At 42.2% G+C, this 17,448-nt stretch overlaps 1 protein-coding gene across 1 annotated transcript; it reads right to left on the bottom strand.

Moving 5' to 3' along the window:
- Positions 1–10,432: 10,432 nt before the first annotated feature.
- LOC109879812 (N-acetyllactosaminide beta-1,3-N-acetylglucosaminyltransferase 2-like) lies at positions 10,433–17,030 on the bottom strand. Its single transcript, XM_020471979.2, has 2 exons — positions 16,908–17,030; positions 10,433–12,160 (listed from the first exon to the last, which is right to left on the bottom strand). The coding sequence occupies exon 2, from the start codon at positions 12,108–12,110 to the stop codon at positions 10,620–10,622; it is 1,491 nt and encodes a 496-aa protein (XP_020327568.1). The 5' UTR covers positions 12,111–12,160; positions 16,908–17,030; the 3' UTR covers positions 10,433–10,619.
- Between the last annotated feature and the right edge of the window lie 418 nt (positions 17,031–17,448).

Consider the following 17,448-nt stretch of genomic DNA (forward strand, 5'->3'; position numbering starts at 1 on the left):
TCTTTTGTGAGCTGTCATTTCCGACGTCCATATCTATGTTGTCTGGCTCATTGGAGAAACACATACTATCTATTCACAGCAGCATTCGGTTCTTGAATGCTCCCCAGACAAGGAAAATAATACAACTACAGACAGAAGGGTTAGTTATAAATATATTTGCTAGCTTTAACTCTTTGCTATAAGTCCCGTAGTGAAACTGGGGTAAGAGCTGCTGAAAAGGAAAGAAAGCACATACGGTTTTCCGTTTCTTAGCCGCTATAAACACATTCGAGAAATAAAATATGTTTTCATAATTCACATGCCATTCGACAACCCAGAATCTTTGACCTACAGTGAAGATACACCTTTTTGCAGTTCAGATGTACAAGGTACAAAGTGGCTAATTTCAAGTGTATGTGGGTGTTAACTTAATTTAGCTAGATTTACCAAGGAATATCTAGAAATACATCATTATATAATATCATAATCTTAATCTTCTATAATTTCATAACATAAGAGCTAGAATAATTCTGACCATTAGCTAGCTGTTTGTGTATGATACGGGCTTTGTTTGTTTACTTAGCCAGCCAGCCAGCTGGTGTGGACAGCTTGCCACTTGGCCCAAAACAAAACTTGTTCATTTTACGGCCTCACTGGCTGACATTTTATTTTTATTGTTGTTGGATATGTATGCCACCTACAATGTTATGCTCATATTTTTGCTATCTGTTAACTCGGAGTACCACAACATGAGTCGTCATACCCAGTGGTGATTTTAGCATGTAAATCTTGATGGGGCAAAATGTTTTTAGATGCATGCTGGCAAAGCCACAATGCAACACTTAACCGTACGTTAATTGCACTATAACATGCTGACCAAACCGGACGCGAGCACGTTGATTTTGTTCACCCACACTAGAAGCGATCAGGACACGTAGGTTGACATATCAAAACATACTCTGAACCAATTATATTAATTTGTTGGAAGGTCGAAAATTATTAAACATTTATGGCAATTTAGCTAGCTAGCTTGCTGCTGTTGGCAAATTTATCCTGGGATATAAACACAGGGTTATTTTACTTGAAATGCACAAGGTCCTCTACACCGACAATTAATCCACAGATTAAACTGTAAACCGAATTAGTTTCTCATCTCTCCTCCTTCCTACGGGCTTCTTTTTCTTCTTTGGACTTAATAGGGAGGTAGGCAACCAACTTTACAGTGCATTACTACCGACTGGAGTGTGGTCAGACACTTGAGCATGTGGTCAGCATGTGATGGTGACTACAAACTTACATGCTGACCAGACCGCACTCACGCCATTGCGCACAAGTTGATTTTGTCTACCCACCCCAGACGCGATCAGGACATGCAGGTTAAAATACCAAGACAGACTGATTATCAGACACAATCCCTGTCGCCATGCAATCCTAAGGCTATACAGTCATGGCCAAAAGTTGACACAAATATTAATTACCACACAGTTTGCTGCTTCAGTGTCTTTTTTTAGATATTTTTGTCAGATGTTACTATGGAATACTGAAGTATAATTACAAGCATTTCATAAGTGTCAGAGTGAAACTGGGGTAAGAAAGCGCATGTTTTTTTTTGTTTCTTAGTCGCTATAAACACATTAAAGAAATAAAATATTTTTTTCATAGCTCACATGCCATGGCATGCTGTCAATTAACTTCTGGGCCACCTCCTGACTGATGGCAGCCCATTCTTGCATAATCAATGCTTGGAGTTTGTCAGAATGTGTGGGTTTTTGTTTGTCCACCCGCCTCTTGAGGATTGACCACAAGTTCTCAATGGGATTACGGTCTGGGGAGTTTCCTAGCCATGGACCCAAAATATCGATGTTTTGTTCCCCAAGCCACTTAGTTATGGCAAGGTGATCCATCATGCTGGAAAAGGCATTGTTCATCACCAAACTGTTCCTGGATGGTTGGGGGAAGTTGCTCTCGGAGGATGTGTTGGTACCATTCTTTATTCATGGCTGTGTTCTTAGGCAAAATTGTAAGTGAGCCCACTCCCTTGGCTGAGAAGCAACCCCACACATGAATGGTCTCAGGATGCTTTACTGTTGGCATGACACAGGACTGATGGTAGCGTTCATCTTGTCTTCTCAGGACAAGCTTTTTTCCAGATGCCCCAAACAATCGGAAAGGGGATTCATCAGAGAAAATGACTTTACCCCAGTCCTCAGCAGTCCAATCCCTGTACCTTTTGCAGAATATCAGTCTGTCCCTGATGTTTTTCCTGGAGAAGTGGCTTCTTTGCTGCCCTTCTTGACACCTGGCACTTGCTGGACTTTCTTGGGCGCCCTGAAGCCTTCTTCACAACAATTGAACCGGTCTCCTTGAAGTTCTTGATGAGCCGATAAATGGTTGATGTATGTGCAATCTTACTGGCAGCAATATCCTTGCCTGTGAAGCCATTTTTGTGCAAAGCAATGATGACTGCATGTGTTTCCTTGCAGGTAACCATGGATGACAGAGGAAGAACAATGATTCCAAGCACCACCCTCCTTTTGAAGCTTCCAGTCTGTTATTCGAACTCAATCAGCATGACAGCGTGATCTCCAGCCTTGTCCTCGTCAACACTCACACCTGTGTTAACAAGAGAATCCCTGACATGATGTCAGCTGGTCCTTTTGTGGCAGGGCTGAAATGCAGTGGAAATGTTTTTTGTGGGATTCAGTTCATTTGCATGGCAAATAGGAACTTTGCAATTAATTGCAATTCATCTGATCACTCTTCATAACATTCTGGAGTGTATGCAAATTGCCATCACACAAACTGAGGCAGCAGACTTTGTGAAAAACAATATTTGTGTCATTCTCAAAATTTTTGGCCACGATTGTAGATTTCTGTGGATATGTATTATGGTTAAAAGCAGGGGTTAGATTGAGGGGGTATGTGAGGATATAGGCATAACCCTTGTTAAAGCGACAAGCAAAAAGCATATGCTACCACTTGTTTGCTTATCCATAGGAAAAACAATGATTCAGATTATATAAAGTGATCTAGGCTATAACAATGATTAACTCCACAATTATTTCTGCATTGTCTACTAGCCTATCGAAGGTCTTGCTCAGCCTCAACGTCACAGGATAATGTGGTTGGTTTATTAAATGCTCTGCAATTTAGAGCTATGCCTAGCGCAAAATACCAAAAAGTTAGAATCGCTATGGGTCTATGCATAGACCAAACATCTGAACAGATAAAAAACATTTATTATTCAGGAGAATCCCATTGAATCAGGCTATTAATTTCAGTGCAGTTGCGTGCTTACGCATAACCTTAGACTAAATGGAACCGAAAACACCCCAGCCTGTTTTGATCACAGATCAGGATGAAGCCTGAACATTTCAGCTGTTTGTCATTGATTTAGCCCACAGTAGCCTACAGATTTGATCCACATAAACTCTCACTGTCAACTGCATTTATTTTCAGCAAACTTAACATGTAAGTTTAAATATATGTATGAACATAAGATTCAACAACTGAAACATAAACTGAACAAGTTCCACAGACATGTGACTAACATAAAGAGAATAATGTGTCCCTGAACAAAGGGTGGGGTCAAAATCAAAGTTAACAGTCAGTATATGGTGTGGCCACCAGCTACATTAAGTATTGCAGTGCATCTTCTCCTCATGGACTGCAACAGATTTGTCAGTTCTTGCTGTGATATGTTACCCCATTCTTCCACCAAGGCACCTGCAAGTTCCTGGACATTTGTGGGGGGAATGGCCCTAGCCCTCACCCTGCGATCCAACAGGTCCCAGACGTGCTCAATGGGATTGAGATCCGGGCTCTTCGCTGGCCATGGCAGAACACTGACATTCCTGTCTTGCAGGAAATCACGCACAGAACGAGCAGTATGGCTGGTGGCATTGTCATGCTGGAGGGTCATGTCAGGATGAGCCTGCAGGAAGGGTACCACATGAGGGAGGAGGATGTCTTCCCTGTAACACACAGCATTGAGATTGCCTGCAATGACAACAAGCTCAGTCCAATGACGCTGTGACACACCGCCCCAGACCGTGACAGACCCTCCACCGCCCCAGACCGTGACAGACCCTCCACCGCTCCAGAGTACCGGCCTCGTTGTAACTCTCATTCCTTCGACGATAAACGCGAGTCCGACCATCACTCCTGGTGAGACAAAACGGAGCACTTTTTGCCAGTCCTGTCTGGTCTAGCGACGGTGGGTTTGTGCCCATAGGTGACGTTGTTGCCGGTGATGTCTGGTGAGGACCTGCCTTACAACAGGCCTACAAGCCCTCAGTCCAGCCTCTCTCAGCCTATTGCGGACAGTCTGAGCACTGATGGAGGGATTGTGTGTTCCTGGTGTAACTCGGGCAGTTGTTGTTGCCATCCTGTACCTGTCCCGCAGGTGTGATGTTCAGATGTACCGATCCTGTGCAGGTGTTGTTACACGTGGCCTGCCACTGTGAGGACAATCAGCTGTCCGTCCTGTCTACCTGTAGCGCTGTCTTAGGTGTCTCACAGTACGGACATTGCAATTTATTGCCCTGGCCACATCTGCAGTTCTCATGCCTCCTTGCAGCAAGCCTAAGGCACGTTCACGCAGATGAGCAGGGACCCTGGGCATCTTTCTTTTGCCGTTTTTCAGAGTCAGTAGAAAGGCCTCTTTAGTGTCCTAAGTTTTCATAACTGTGATCTGAATTGCCTACCTTCTGTAAGCTGTTAGTGTCTTAATGACCGTTCCACAGGTGCATGTTCATTAATTGTTTATGGTTCATTGAACAAGCATGAGAAACAGTGTTTAAACCCTTTACAATGAAGATCTGTGAAGTTATTTGGATTTTTACAAATTACCTTTGAAAGATGGTCCTGAAAAAGGGACGTTTCTTTCTTTGCTGAGTTTATTTTTAATCTGGATTTGTCCAAAAAAGCCTGACTTTTCCCCACGTCATATTTATTATCATTTAGGCTGTATGTATAGGCTAACCATTGTGATTAATGTTATTTACCATCTTCTGCTTTTCATGAATAAACAGGCATCAGGGTAAAAATATAATTTTAAATCCCCCCCCCCACACATTAATGTTGTTTATTAAAACATTTTATTTGACCTTTATTTAACTAGGCAAGAACAAATTGTTATTTACATCGACGGCCTACCAAAAGGCAAAAGGCCTCCTTTGGGGGCTGGGATTAAAATACAAATAAATTAAATACAATTTTTACTTACCTTACAGATCACAAAGTCAGCTAATTTACACTCCATTCATATGCAAATACCTTTGATTCATACACTGCCTTGTCTGGCATGTTTTCATTTTAAACAGGCCTTCCTTTATCTACACTGAAATAGTATTCTTTCAGTAGTCCTCTATTGTGATTGATTTGTATCATAGCTCATTAGTACACCCTTGTGGTTAAATATATCTATTTCATGTCTTATGATACAACAATGAATAATGTTGAACTAACAAACACCGTCAAGGGATGCGTTACAATTCACAATAATGAACAATTTATGAAACAGCTGTGAAAACCAATCTGGCAATATTTAGGATTTAAATACATAAACTTTGATATTTCTTTGGTACATGTGTGTCAATTTACTTTCTGATATGTTTGTACTCACATGGCAATCAGACTGAAATACTGAATTCTGGTGTGTGGAACAAAGAGGAGGTGGGTGCTGTGTGGATGGGATGATCTGCCTGCCACTTGTTTTCACAAGGTATTCAGTCCGGAAGGTGGACTCGAAGAGGGAAACTGCAAAGTCCAGGCATTTTTGTTCTCTTTGTTCTGAGTGTTTGCAGGGCTAGTGTTTTTAGCTAATCTGTGCCTCTCACATTATGTGCCCAGTATGATAGTTTTCTTGCTCTTTCTTAGCGGATAATGACAACATGACAATAACAGTAGCTGATGTAATGAAGAGTTGGAGGGTGGTTGGTAATGGAGGATATCCGATGGATCCATGTCTGGGTGTTAGGCAGAACCCCTAGGTCCTGGAGAACAGGAGCAGAGTAAAGGGAACCGGGAAGGAGACAGACGTAAACGAGCAAACACACAGGTTAAAAGATTATCAGGTATGTAAAAATACAGTTATTGAATGATTTCATTTAAATGTTTGATTAGACATGCAATAATGTTAATGGCAGACAGAAAAGAAAGGATACCTGCCTAATTTTTTATGTCAGTGGAGTTGATAAGGGAGGTAAGGAATGGTCCCTGGAAAAGATAGAGATAAGTTGTGAGAGAAACTCCTGCGCCCTGTCCATGTTCAGTCTCACCTTGATTGATAATAGAAATACATGCAATTATATTTAATATTATTACAAATACATTTCTTATTTATCTCTTGGGAAGGCCAGAAAATAAATGAACAGGTGGTCCTTGTTCAGATCTGGTTCGACAACTTCCACCACATCAGGTGCTATATAATGTGATGGGCACAGAGGCAAATGAATGGAACAGGAGAAGAGGATGTGGTTGTTTGTGGAGGGAGAGCAGTGTGAGTTGTGGGTAGAACACCTACAGTGATGCTGATTGGTTGCTGTGGCTCATCAACTCTTGACTAAAATAAATACATTTTGAAATTAGTTTGACCTTGCCATAGTTCAACAGAAGAAAAACCCTTCATTAACATACTCCCAGAGATATTCACTGAATGAAGTTACCTACCCATCCCCATTTACAATTTAATTCATCAATTAAATAAATTATTCTATAGCACATTCAATTACATTATTATTGTGGACTATAGGCTACTCCTGTATCTACCTTATACAATACCTTAATCATTGAATGAAGTAGAGTACCCATCCACATTTCCAATTTCCTTTATCAATGAGATAAATAATAAAAGCACATAGAGCTGCATTATTGTAGAACAGGGTAGTCCTGTATCCACACTATATTAGGATACCGCTTCTGATTTCATTGGTCTTGTCAGGCATGATTTTAGGTCATCGATCGAAGTTGTATGTTGGACCTCCTTTCCCTTCTTCAGTGAAAAGTAGTTCTGCATTCTCAATTTAATTCAGTTTGAGTGTGAATGTGTAGGCCTAGTGACAGTGGAAAAATAAACCTATAGCTCCAGCACACAATGGCATGTGGGGGTAGTGTATTACAATGTAGAATATGTATATATCCTATAGTACAATGGCATGTAGGAGTAGTGTATTACAATGTAGAATATGTATATATCCTATAGTACAATGGCATGTAGGAGTAGTGTATTACAATGTAGAATATGTATATATCCTATAGTACAATGGCATGTAGGAGTAGTGTATTACAATGTAGAATATGTATATATCATATAGCACCATGTGTGTATATTATCATTTACAATTTAATTAATCCATGAAATAAATTATACTAGCAGATCAAATGACGTTATTGTACACTAGCCTACTCCTCTATCAACACAGTACATAATATTGTCTATGTGCTTTCGACAATACGTTATCAACTCGTTATCAACATAAATGTATTGTTGAGCTGTTGTTGCTCCTAGACATTTTCACTTCACAATAACAGCACTTACAGTTGACCAGGGCAGCTCTAGCAGGACAGAAATTTGACCAACTGACTAGTTGGAAAGGTGGCATTCTATGACGGTGCCACGTTGAAAGTCACTGAGCTCTTCAGTACGGCCATTCTACTGCCAATGTTTGTCTATGGAGATTGCATGGCTGTGTGCTCTATTTTATACACCTATCATCAACGGGTGTGGCTGAAATACCCGAATCCACTAATTTGAAGGGGTGTCTACATACTTTAGTACATATAGTGTAGCTTCACCTATAGAAGTAACAAACCAGTAAACCCCATTTTGCCAGCCCTTCATTACCATGGTAACTGCAAGGCCACCACACTTGATAAACTATTGTTTGTCCTGCTGTTGTTCAAATATAAAAACAATTGTTTCAAATAATCCTACACATTTATTTACTTACTCATCTGTTGGTTTCGGGTAACCAAACCTCAGATCTAACTCAGCCATTATGCAGTGGCAGTGGTCAAATCAGTCAAATGTAATTCATCTTAACATGTTTGTTGCACCTCATGATTTTGAGTTTGCTCATAACTAGCCCCCGAGCCCAAAAACTGAGCATGACAATTCCTGCCCACAGCATGGGACCCAAACCTGTTAAACAGGAGGCAGTTGAGCAATGTATGAAATATATGGCCTTCACAATTGACTGTGTACCAAGTAGGTCATTCTGTTTAATACTTCATCAAATACTTACATGCCGTCACAAACAAACATTTCTTCAACATCAGTAAAAACAAACGACATCCAGTATTTCTGTCAAACGTAGGTTCACGTTTATCACACTGTGGGGCCTTATTACAGGGCAGTTCTCAGCTGAAAGGATACCTTTCTCCATCACCATCTATCATTTGAGTCCGTTTTAAAACAACCAGTCTAGTATTTCCTCAGGTTCCTCACATCGTTGTGTTTACAGTAATAATAGGTTTACAGTAATAATGGGTTTACAGTAATAATGGGTTTACATTAATAAATCGGTACTGTTCCCCATTCTCATGCTCCTCTCCATTGTCAAGTGGCAGCACACCTTCTCTATAGACAATCACCATCATGTCAGTTTTACATAATAGGATAGCCAGTCAGTGAATAGCTCCCTATGAAGGCCCTGCCTCTTCCCTATTGTCAAGTGGCAGCAGAGCCGCGGGGTGCTAAGAGTGCTGCAGCACCTCCTGATAAATAATAATAAAAAAATGATTACTATAAACATTTCCTCAGAATTTCCAACATGCTTTCAATGACGATGACAGTGTATTCGGAAAGTATTCAGACCCCTTGAATTTTTCCACATTTTGTTACGTTACAGCCTTATTCTAAAATGGATTAAATAGTATTTTCCCCTCATCAATCTACACACAATAACCCCATAATGACAAAGCAAAAACCAAAATGATATTACATGTACAGGTTTCGTCCATTCTTCTCTGCAGATCCTCTCAAGCTCTGTCAGGTTGGATGGGGAGCGTTGCTGCACAGCTATTTTCAGGTCTCTCCAGAGATGTTTGATCGGGTTCAAGTCCGGGCTCTGGCTGGGCTAGTCAAGGATATTCAGAGACTTGTCCCGATGCCACTCCAGCACTATCTTGGCTGTGTGCCAAGGTCATTGTCCTGTTGGAAGGCCCCTGTCTGAGGTCCTGAGCGCTCTGGAGCAGGTTTTCATCAAGGATCTCCCTGTACTTTACTCCGTTCATCTTACCCTCGATCCAGACTAGTCTCCCAGTCCATGCCACTGAAAAGCATCCCCACAGCATGATGCTGCCAGCACAATGCTTCACCGTAGGGATGGTGCCAGGTTTCCTCCAGATGTGACGCTTGGCAATCAGGCCAGAGTTCAATCGTGGTTTCATCAGAACAGAGAATCTTTTTTCTCATGGTCTGAGAGTCATTTTGGCAAACTCCAAGCGGGCTGTTATGTGCCTTTTACTGAGGAGTGGCTTCCGTCTGGCCACTCTACCATAAAGGCCTGATTGGTGGAGTGCTGTAGAGATGGTTGTCCTTCTGGAAGGTTCTCCCTCAAAAAATCTCATCTTTAAAAAAATATATATATATTTCACCAGGTAGGCCAGTTGAGAAGTTCTCATTTACAACTGCGACCTGGCCAAGATAAAGCAAAGAAGTACGACACAAACAACAACACAGAGTTACACATGGAATAAACAAACATGCAGTCAATAACACAATAGAAAAAAAATGAATAAATAATAATAATAATTATTGGTTACATATTTCGCAGATGTTATTGCGGGTGTAGCGAAATGCTTGAGTTCCTAGCTCCAACAGTGCAGTAATATCTAACAATTCACAACAATTCACACAATCTAAAAGTAAAAGAATGGAATTAAGAAATATATAAATATTAGGACGAGCAATGTCTGAATGGCATTGACTAAAATACAGCAGAATACAGTATATACATATGAAATGAGTAAAGAGGTATGTAAACATTATTAAAGTGACTAGTGTTCCATTATTAAAGGGACCAGTGATTCCATGTCTATGTACATAAGGTGCAGGGTTGAGTAACCGGGTGGTAGCTGGTTACTCGGAAGCTGTTTTTCAGTCTCTCGGTCCCAGCCAGGGAACCTCACATCTCCACAGACGAACTCTGTCAGAGTGACCATGAGGTTCTTGGTCACCTCCCCGACTTAGACCCTTCTCCCGCCGGGCCAGCTCTAGGGAGAGTCTTGGTGGTTCCAAACTTCTTCCATTTAAAGAATGATGGAGGCCACTGTGTTCTTGGGGACCTTCAATGCTGCAGACATTTTTTGGTACCCTTCCCCAGATCTGTGCCTCGACACAATCCTGTATTGGAGCTCTACGGACAATTCCTTCGACCTCATGGCTTGGTTTTTGCTCTGACATGCACTGTCAACTGTGGGACCTTATATTGACAGGTGTGTGCCTTTCCAAATCATGTCCAATCAATTGAATTTACCACAGGTGGACTCCAATCAAGTTGTAGAAACATCTCAAGGATAATCATTGGAAACAGAATGCACCTGAGCTCGTATAGCTAACATTTGTGAATTTGGTCACTCACAAAGTTGCATATTGCAGCTTTAAGTCAGTTTCATATCAGTCAGTGATTACCTCACTATAGAGCTGAATTTTCAGAACTACCCCATGGATCCGTCAGAAGTTCCTGTCCCTTGTTGTCTTTCACACTAAATGGATCTATCAGAAATGTATTCTTGTTCTCCTTCTCAGTTCTCAGGATGGTGCTGTTGCACTCTGTCTGGTTCCTCATTATCTCCGACCACAGCTTCATCACCTGAGCAGGGCTGCGTTTGTGTACCAGTAAGATAGTGTGGTACGCACACCGCTCTTCCCCCTCTTTCTTGGGGAAGTCGAAGGTGAGGAAGGCGGGGTGGTGGATGGGGTGGACCCCGAGCCTGTGGAGGCACATGCCCACGTAGACATCATCAATGGGGTACAGGTGAACTCTCCGGGAAATACGGTTGAGCCTCAGGGCCAGCTCCCCTGAGTACACCACCCCTCCCCCACCCCCGTACGGAGGGTACAGACCATTATAGAAACTAGCAGGAATAAAGTACTTGGTAGTGTTGACTCTGTTGGGGCTGGCTGCTCCTATCACATCCCCTACCATGAATCCCTTCATAAACTCTGACCCAGGCGCACCTGACAGGATCGTCTGCTCCCGGAGGTAGTCTAAGAGAGCAGGGGTCCGCAACAGGACGTCATCGTCCCCTTTAAAGACGAAGCGTGCCATGGAGCAGCGGGTGGAGAGCCAGTCCCACAGCAGTACGTCCTTCAGGGTGAGGTTAAAGAAGGAGTCGTGGAAGTCCCACTGGAGGATGTCCCCGTAGTGGCGGTTCTCCAGCTGCAGCAGCTCGCTGACGTCTACTCGGGGCTCTGCGTGGTTCTTCCCCAGGAGGAAGACCCTCCGCACCACACCGCCGTTCCCTGTCGCCCCTGCCACCCATCCCGCCCGGCCCCATGTCTGCCGGATGGCTTGACGGTTCTCAAAGTTCAGATCCTTGGTCTTAATGGCCAGCACTAGGAGAGGCCCCTGTCCCTTCCTTGGCCCACGCCCACACAGTCTAGCAGGCTCAATGAGGACAGGGTAGTCCCTGAAGTGCATAGAGCGCACAAACATCTGCATCTGCAGGGGCAGCTCCGGGAAATCCTCCATTTGAGACGTCAAGTTCCCAATCTCAGAGAACCCTGCACTCAAGGTGGGGAAGGAAAACCGCAAATAGTTTTTATTATTGTTATTATTGGTATCAAGATGGTAATTGTACTCTCTGCTGGGCATCAGGATGGGGTTGTATTGGCGGTCAATGTGTAACTGGAGCAGGTTCCAGAGGGCTCCTCCGTGGGGCTTGGGGTCCCAGAAGGAGCTGGTGGGATGGGGGGCCACGGTGCCATTACTGGTTAACCCCAGTGCAACGAAGCGCTCTGGTGGAGTTTGTGGGATAGGGGCAGCAACGCCTGGGCCTGTGGTGGTGGTAGTACCATAGCACACAGCCAGGGTGATGTACACACAGAGAGATCCCACCAGGACACCTGGAGTACAGCACAGGCATAGGAGAACACGCCGCCACCGCCAATGGTAGCACGCCATTTAACTACAGAAAGAGAAGGAGCAAGGGAGAGAGAGCAGGCAGTGGAGAGCTGGCGGGATACATTTGGAGAAGAGTGGGGAAGAAATGGGGAAGAGATGTAAGGAGAGAGAGGGAGGAATGATAAGGGGAGTGAGGGAGGAGAGAGGTGGGAGATTTTATTATTGCAATCTTTTGTCACTTAAATCAATACAGCTACATGACTAACTAAGAATAATGACTAGAGCCCTGTGTTTTGGACAATCATGTGACATGCCTGGATTTGGACCTTTATTTAAAGCTTTTTCATCAACAGTCCTCATTTGTTTTTATGTCAGATGTTCCAGCATCGCCCTCAGACAATTGCTTTAATGTAAAATACCGGAAAATATTTAATTTCAAATACCGGATAAGAATACATCTTATTTTAAGTAATTTATCAGTGCTTGACTTGGGCAGGTCGCCGAACAGGTGTTGTGCCGAAAATCTCCCCCCTGTCGAAAATCTCCCCCTTGCCAGAATCCCCCCCCCCTAATTTCCTTAATTTTGTGACTAGAGTCAAATACTTTCTGTGACACACATCAGAGTCAAATACTTTCTATAGAACAAACTTCACGTCAGGATAGGTAACCAAAATTAATAATTAATGTACAGATGAAGTTGGAAGTTTACATACACTTAGGTTGGAGTCATTAAAACTTGTTTTTCAACCACTCCACAAATTTCTTGTTAACAAACTATAGTTTTGGCAAGTCGGTTAGGACATCTACTTTGTGCATGACACAAGTAATTTTTCCAAAAATTGTTTACAGACAGATTATTTCCCTTATAATTCACTGTATCACAATTCCAGTGGGTCAGAAGTTAACATACACTAAGTTGACTGTGCCTTTATACAGTTTGGAAAATGTCAGAAAATGATGTCATGGCTTTAGAAGCTTCTGATAGGCTAATTGACATCATTTGAGTCAATTGGAGGTGTACTTGTTCAATGCTGAATTGTTTCAATGAGCACTTTGTATCACCTGGTAGGCTGTTTGATTCAGTGTCCTCTGTCTCTGTACAACCCTGTGTGGGTGAACCAGTGAGAGCTGGTCAAACTTTGAGCTTTTTGCCATTCTCAGTGCAGGTGGTACATAAAGCCCTGAAATCCTTAGATCAGAGAAAGCCTGCAGGTCCTGATCTTTTGGATCCCTGCTTTTTAAATCTGGTAGCTGATTTCATAGCTGAACCATTTACATCTCTGTTCAATCTAACCCTGGAATGTAATGAAATTCCAAAGATCTGGAAATCAGCATTTGTCCTACCACATTTAAAAGGGGAAGATCCAACTCTTTTAAATAATTATAGGCCAATCTCAAAGCTGTCACCCCTGGTAAAAAATATCCTAGACTTTGGTGCGAAAAGTGCAAATCAATCCCAGAACAACAGCAAAGAACCCTGTGAAGATTCTGAAGGAAACAGGTACAAAAGTCAAATGAGTCCTATAATCGACAGAACCTGAAAGGCAGCTCAGCAAGGAAGAAGCCACTGCTCCAAACATCCATAAAAAAGCCAGACTACGGTTTGCAACTGCACATGGGGACAACAATCATACTTTTTGGAGAAATGTCCTTTGGTCTGATGAAACAAAAATATAACTGTTTGGCCATAATGACCATCATTATGTTGGAGGAAAAAGGGGGAAGCTTGCAAGCTGAAGAATACCATCCCAACCGTGAAGCACGTGGGTGGCAGAATCATGTTGTGGGGGTGGCAGAATCATGTTGTGGGGGTGCTTTGCTGCAGGAGGGACTGATGCACTTCACAAAATAGATGGCATCATGAGGCTGGAAAATGATGTGGATATATTGAAACAACATCTCAAGACATCAGTCAGGAAGTTAAAGCTTGGTCGCAAATGGGTCTTCCAAATGGACAATGACCCCAAGCATACTTCCAAAGTTGTGTCAAAATGGCTTAAGGACAACAAAGTCAAGGTATTGGAGTGGCCACCACAAAGCCCTGACCTCAATTCTATGGAACATTTGTGGGCATAACTGAAAAGCGTGTGCGAGCAAGGAGGCCTACAAACCTGACTCAGTTACACCAGCTCTGTCAGGAGGAATGGGCCAAAATTCACCCAGCGTACTGTGGGAAGCTTGTGGAAGGCTACCCGAAACATTTGACCCGAGATAAACAATTTAAAATCAATACTACCAAATACTAATTGAGTGTATGTAAACTTCTGACCCACTGTGATGAAAGACATAAAAGCTGAAATAAATAATTCTCTCAACTATTATTCTGACATTTCACATTCTTAAAATAGTGGTGATCCTAACTGACCTAAGACAGGGACTTTTTACTAGGATTAAATGTCAGGCATTGTGAAAAACTGAGTTTAAATGTATTTGGCTAAGGATTATGTAAATTTCCTACTTCAACTGTATGTGTGTTATATTAAACATAAAGGAGGGAGTAAAATGTTGGCAATAAACAGTTCAGAACTACTGTGGTTGAATTATTATCCTTACACTTAAAAAATTACTCGCCGAATATGACATGGGAGAGATGACGAATTATGACAAAGATATTTATTTATAGACTAATACAAAATCAGTAGCGGATCTTGCGGTGCTGGTGTTGTGCCGCGACTTGCTTGCTAGTTGATACTTCTGATCACGTTAGGCTGCGTTTCATTTCATTTTTTATGTCAGTTTGATCGCGGCGAGGCACTAATGTGTGCAGTTTTCGGTTTGGCTATTTGTTTCAAGTGTATTAGTCTATTAATAAATATCCTTGCCAAAATTCGTCACCTCTCCCATGTCTTATTGGACTAGTAGTAGTTCTGAACTGTTTATTGCCTACATTTGACTCCCTCCTTTATGTTTGATATAACACACATACATTATTATTCATTTCGGTTGCCTATCCTGACATGAAGTTTGTTCTATAGAAAGTATTTGACTGATGTGTGCCACAGAAAGTATTTGACTCTAGCCACAAAATTAAGGAAATTAGAAGTGGTGAGGATTTCGGCAAGGCTATTTTCTTGCCGAAATGAATAATTAATGTAATACACCCTCCCCCCTTCTAATTTCACGAATTTTGGCAAAGAGATTTATTTATCGACTAATACACTTGAAACAAATAGCCAAACCGAAAACTGCAGACATTACTAGTGCCTTCCACGCGATCAAACCGACATAAAAAAAAGAATGAAATGCAGGCCAGAAATCCCAACAAGCAAGCAAGTCGCAGCAATGAAGAATTGAGTGCGTGCGAGTTCACGCGAGACTGGGGGGATTCTGGCAAGGGGGAGCTTTTCTGCACAACACCGGAACCGGGGGCTGAGGGGGGGGTCACCAAGGGCGCCATACAAGCTAGAACCGCCACATACACTTGAAACAAATAGCCAAACCGAAAACTGCAGATAAATTGCTTTCTGCTACTAAGATCAGTGAAATATAGGCTAAACTGACAACGGAGTGAAGAGCAGAAATATCAACTAGCAAGCAAGTCACAGCAATGAAGGACGTGAAGGGGCGGAGAATTCTGACGGGGGAGACTTTCGGCACAACACCGGCTCAACATTTTATGGGAAATTGCGTACTGACTCCTCTATAAAACAAAGTAGTTTATCGCCGCCCCAAATTCACAAAGTTGATCAAAGCGGAATGAAGGTGGGATCTGCATTGATCTGAAATGGAGAGAGGGCGTTCATTTCCTGGTTCCTGATTCCGTTTTGTTCAAGTTTATTTGCCGCTAGTCTGTAACATTGCATATCAAGGGTGGCAACCATCCTCCAGGATAGCTACTGGGTGTGCAGGCTTTTGTTCAAGCCCTGGTCTAACCACATTGTAGCCTAAACATCAGCTGCTCAACGTGACCTTGATAAGCAGACTTGGGTGTTTCAGGGCTGGGTCAAAAGCTAAGCACAAACAGGCTCTCTCCAGGTGGAAGGTTGACCACATCTTGATAACGTGTGACTAACAGTACAGTTCTACTTTCTGGGGGTTTAAGTTCCTTGATAAAGGGCACAATGGCAGGAGATGGTAGGCCTACATGGGATCAGACACAGCTGCCGTTCAGTGTCAATAATGGTTACTTTTTCATGTAGGCTATAATAATAGTCATGAAAATTTGGTTAAGTCATGGAAAATGTGTATGTACCCATCAGAGGTTTCTATAGCATAATGTAATTTGTGAATTTTGGTGAACAGTCTAATGGACCGACTTGGAAAAAGACAGCCCCTGCGCTTATTTAATCCCAAGTCAAGCACTGCCATTTCTGAGTATGTAACAAACATGGCACAAAAAGTGTGATGTGTATTGGGATATACAGTGGAAAATAAAGTAGGGCTATAGATTCCTTATCAATAATGAAATATCTAAAAATTATATGATATTCAAAATTCATTGATCGTCTATTAGGCATATCTGAGTACTTCAAAATGAGTAAATTTGACCACATCCTACCTTGATTTTCCCCTTTGAAACTAATGTTTTTCCATATGACTATTATAGGCTAATATAAGCGTTGACTTTGATTTGTATCCATCGTGTGTGCCAATTGATATAAAAATTAGCTTGCCAAAACGTAATTGATATAATCACATAATAGCCTATAAATCAAAGGTATGATCTTTTCTTTGGTCTTCTCAGACGATCCGGAGACCAAATGATCCCCTGAAGTGTTCTCCACCGATACAAACTACTGTGAAACAGCATAGCGGCAGAGCAAGAATTTACCTACAGTTTACAGCAAAACCAGTTGCAGGTATATACATGAAGGACACTCCCCTCTATTGTCAGAAACGAGAACAGAGATACCTTACCTGATCGATCACTCAGTTTCAATCAATCAGCACCATACATGTTACTGTTGTTTATTTACTTTTAAGTCCCACTCCATTTTTGCACATTTAAAGTACAGTAAGCAACACCGTGTATTTCACAATTGCGAAAGTCAAGGGTTTGGCTTTATTGAGTCAAGGTTTGGCTTTATTGAGTCATAATACCCATAAAACCTAGCAATGAGAAACACACTTAACAGGCTCAAAACAAGGTAGCCATGACTAAATGCAGCTAAACAAACGCCCTTCTTCATGAAAACTTTTTTAAATTGAAAACCAGCCCAGCCAACATTTCCATGTGGGGCCCATAAGGGTTAATAAAGGGCTGTTCCATGGGCCACATTAGGTAAACCCAAAAGGGACCTACAAAGTTTTGTCCTCAGTATCCAAGCTGACCCCAAGTGTGGTTGCCATGTTGGGCTTATTAAGGGACCCTAGTGGGTAACTGTGTGATAACCCACATGGGCTCCAGGTTTTATCCCAGGTGAGTTAAAGAATGGTTACCACTTGGACCCCCATCTAG

The sequence above is a fragment of the Oncorhynchus kisutch genome, linkage group LG15 (genome assembly GCF_002021735.2).
Source record: "Oncorhynchus kisutch isolate 150728-3 linkage group LG15, Okis_V2, whole genome shotgun sequence".
In the NCBI taxonomy this organism is placed as follows: Eukaryota; Metazoa; Chordata; class Actinopteri; order Salmoniformes; family Salmonidae; genus Oncorhynchus; species Oncorhynchus kisutch.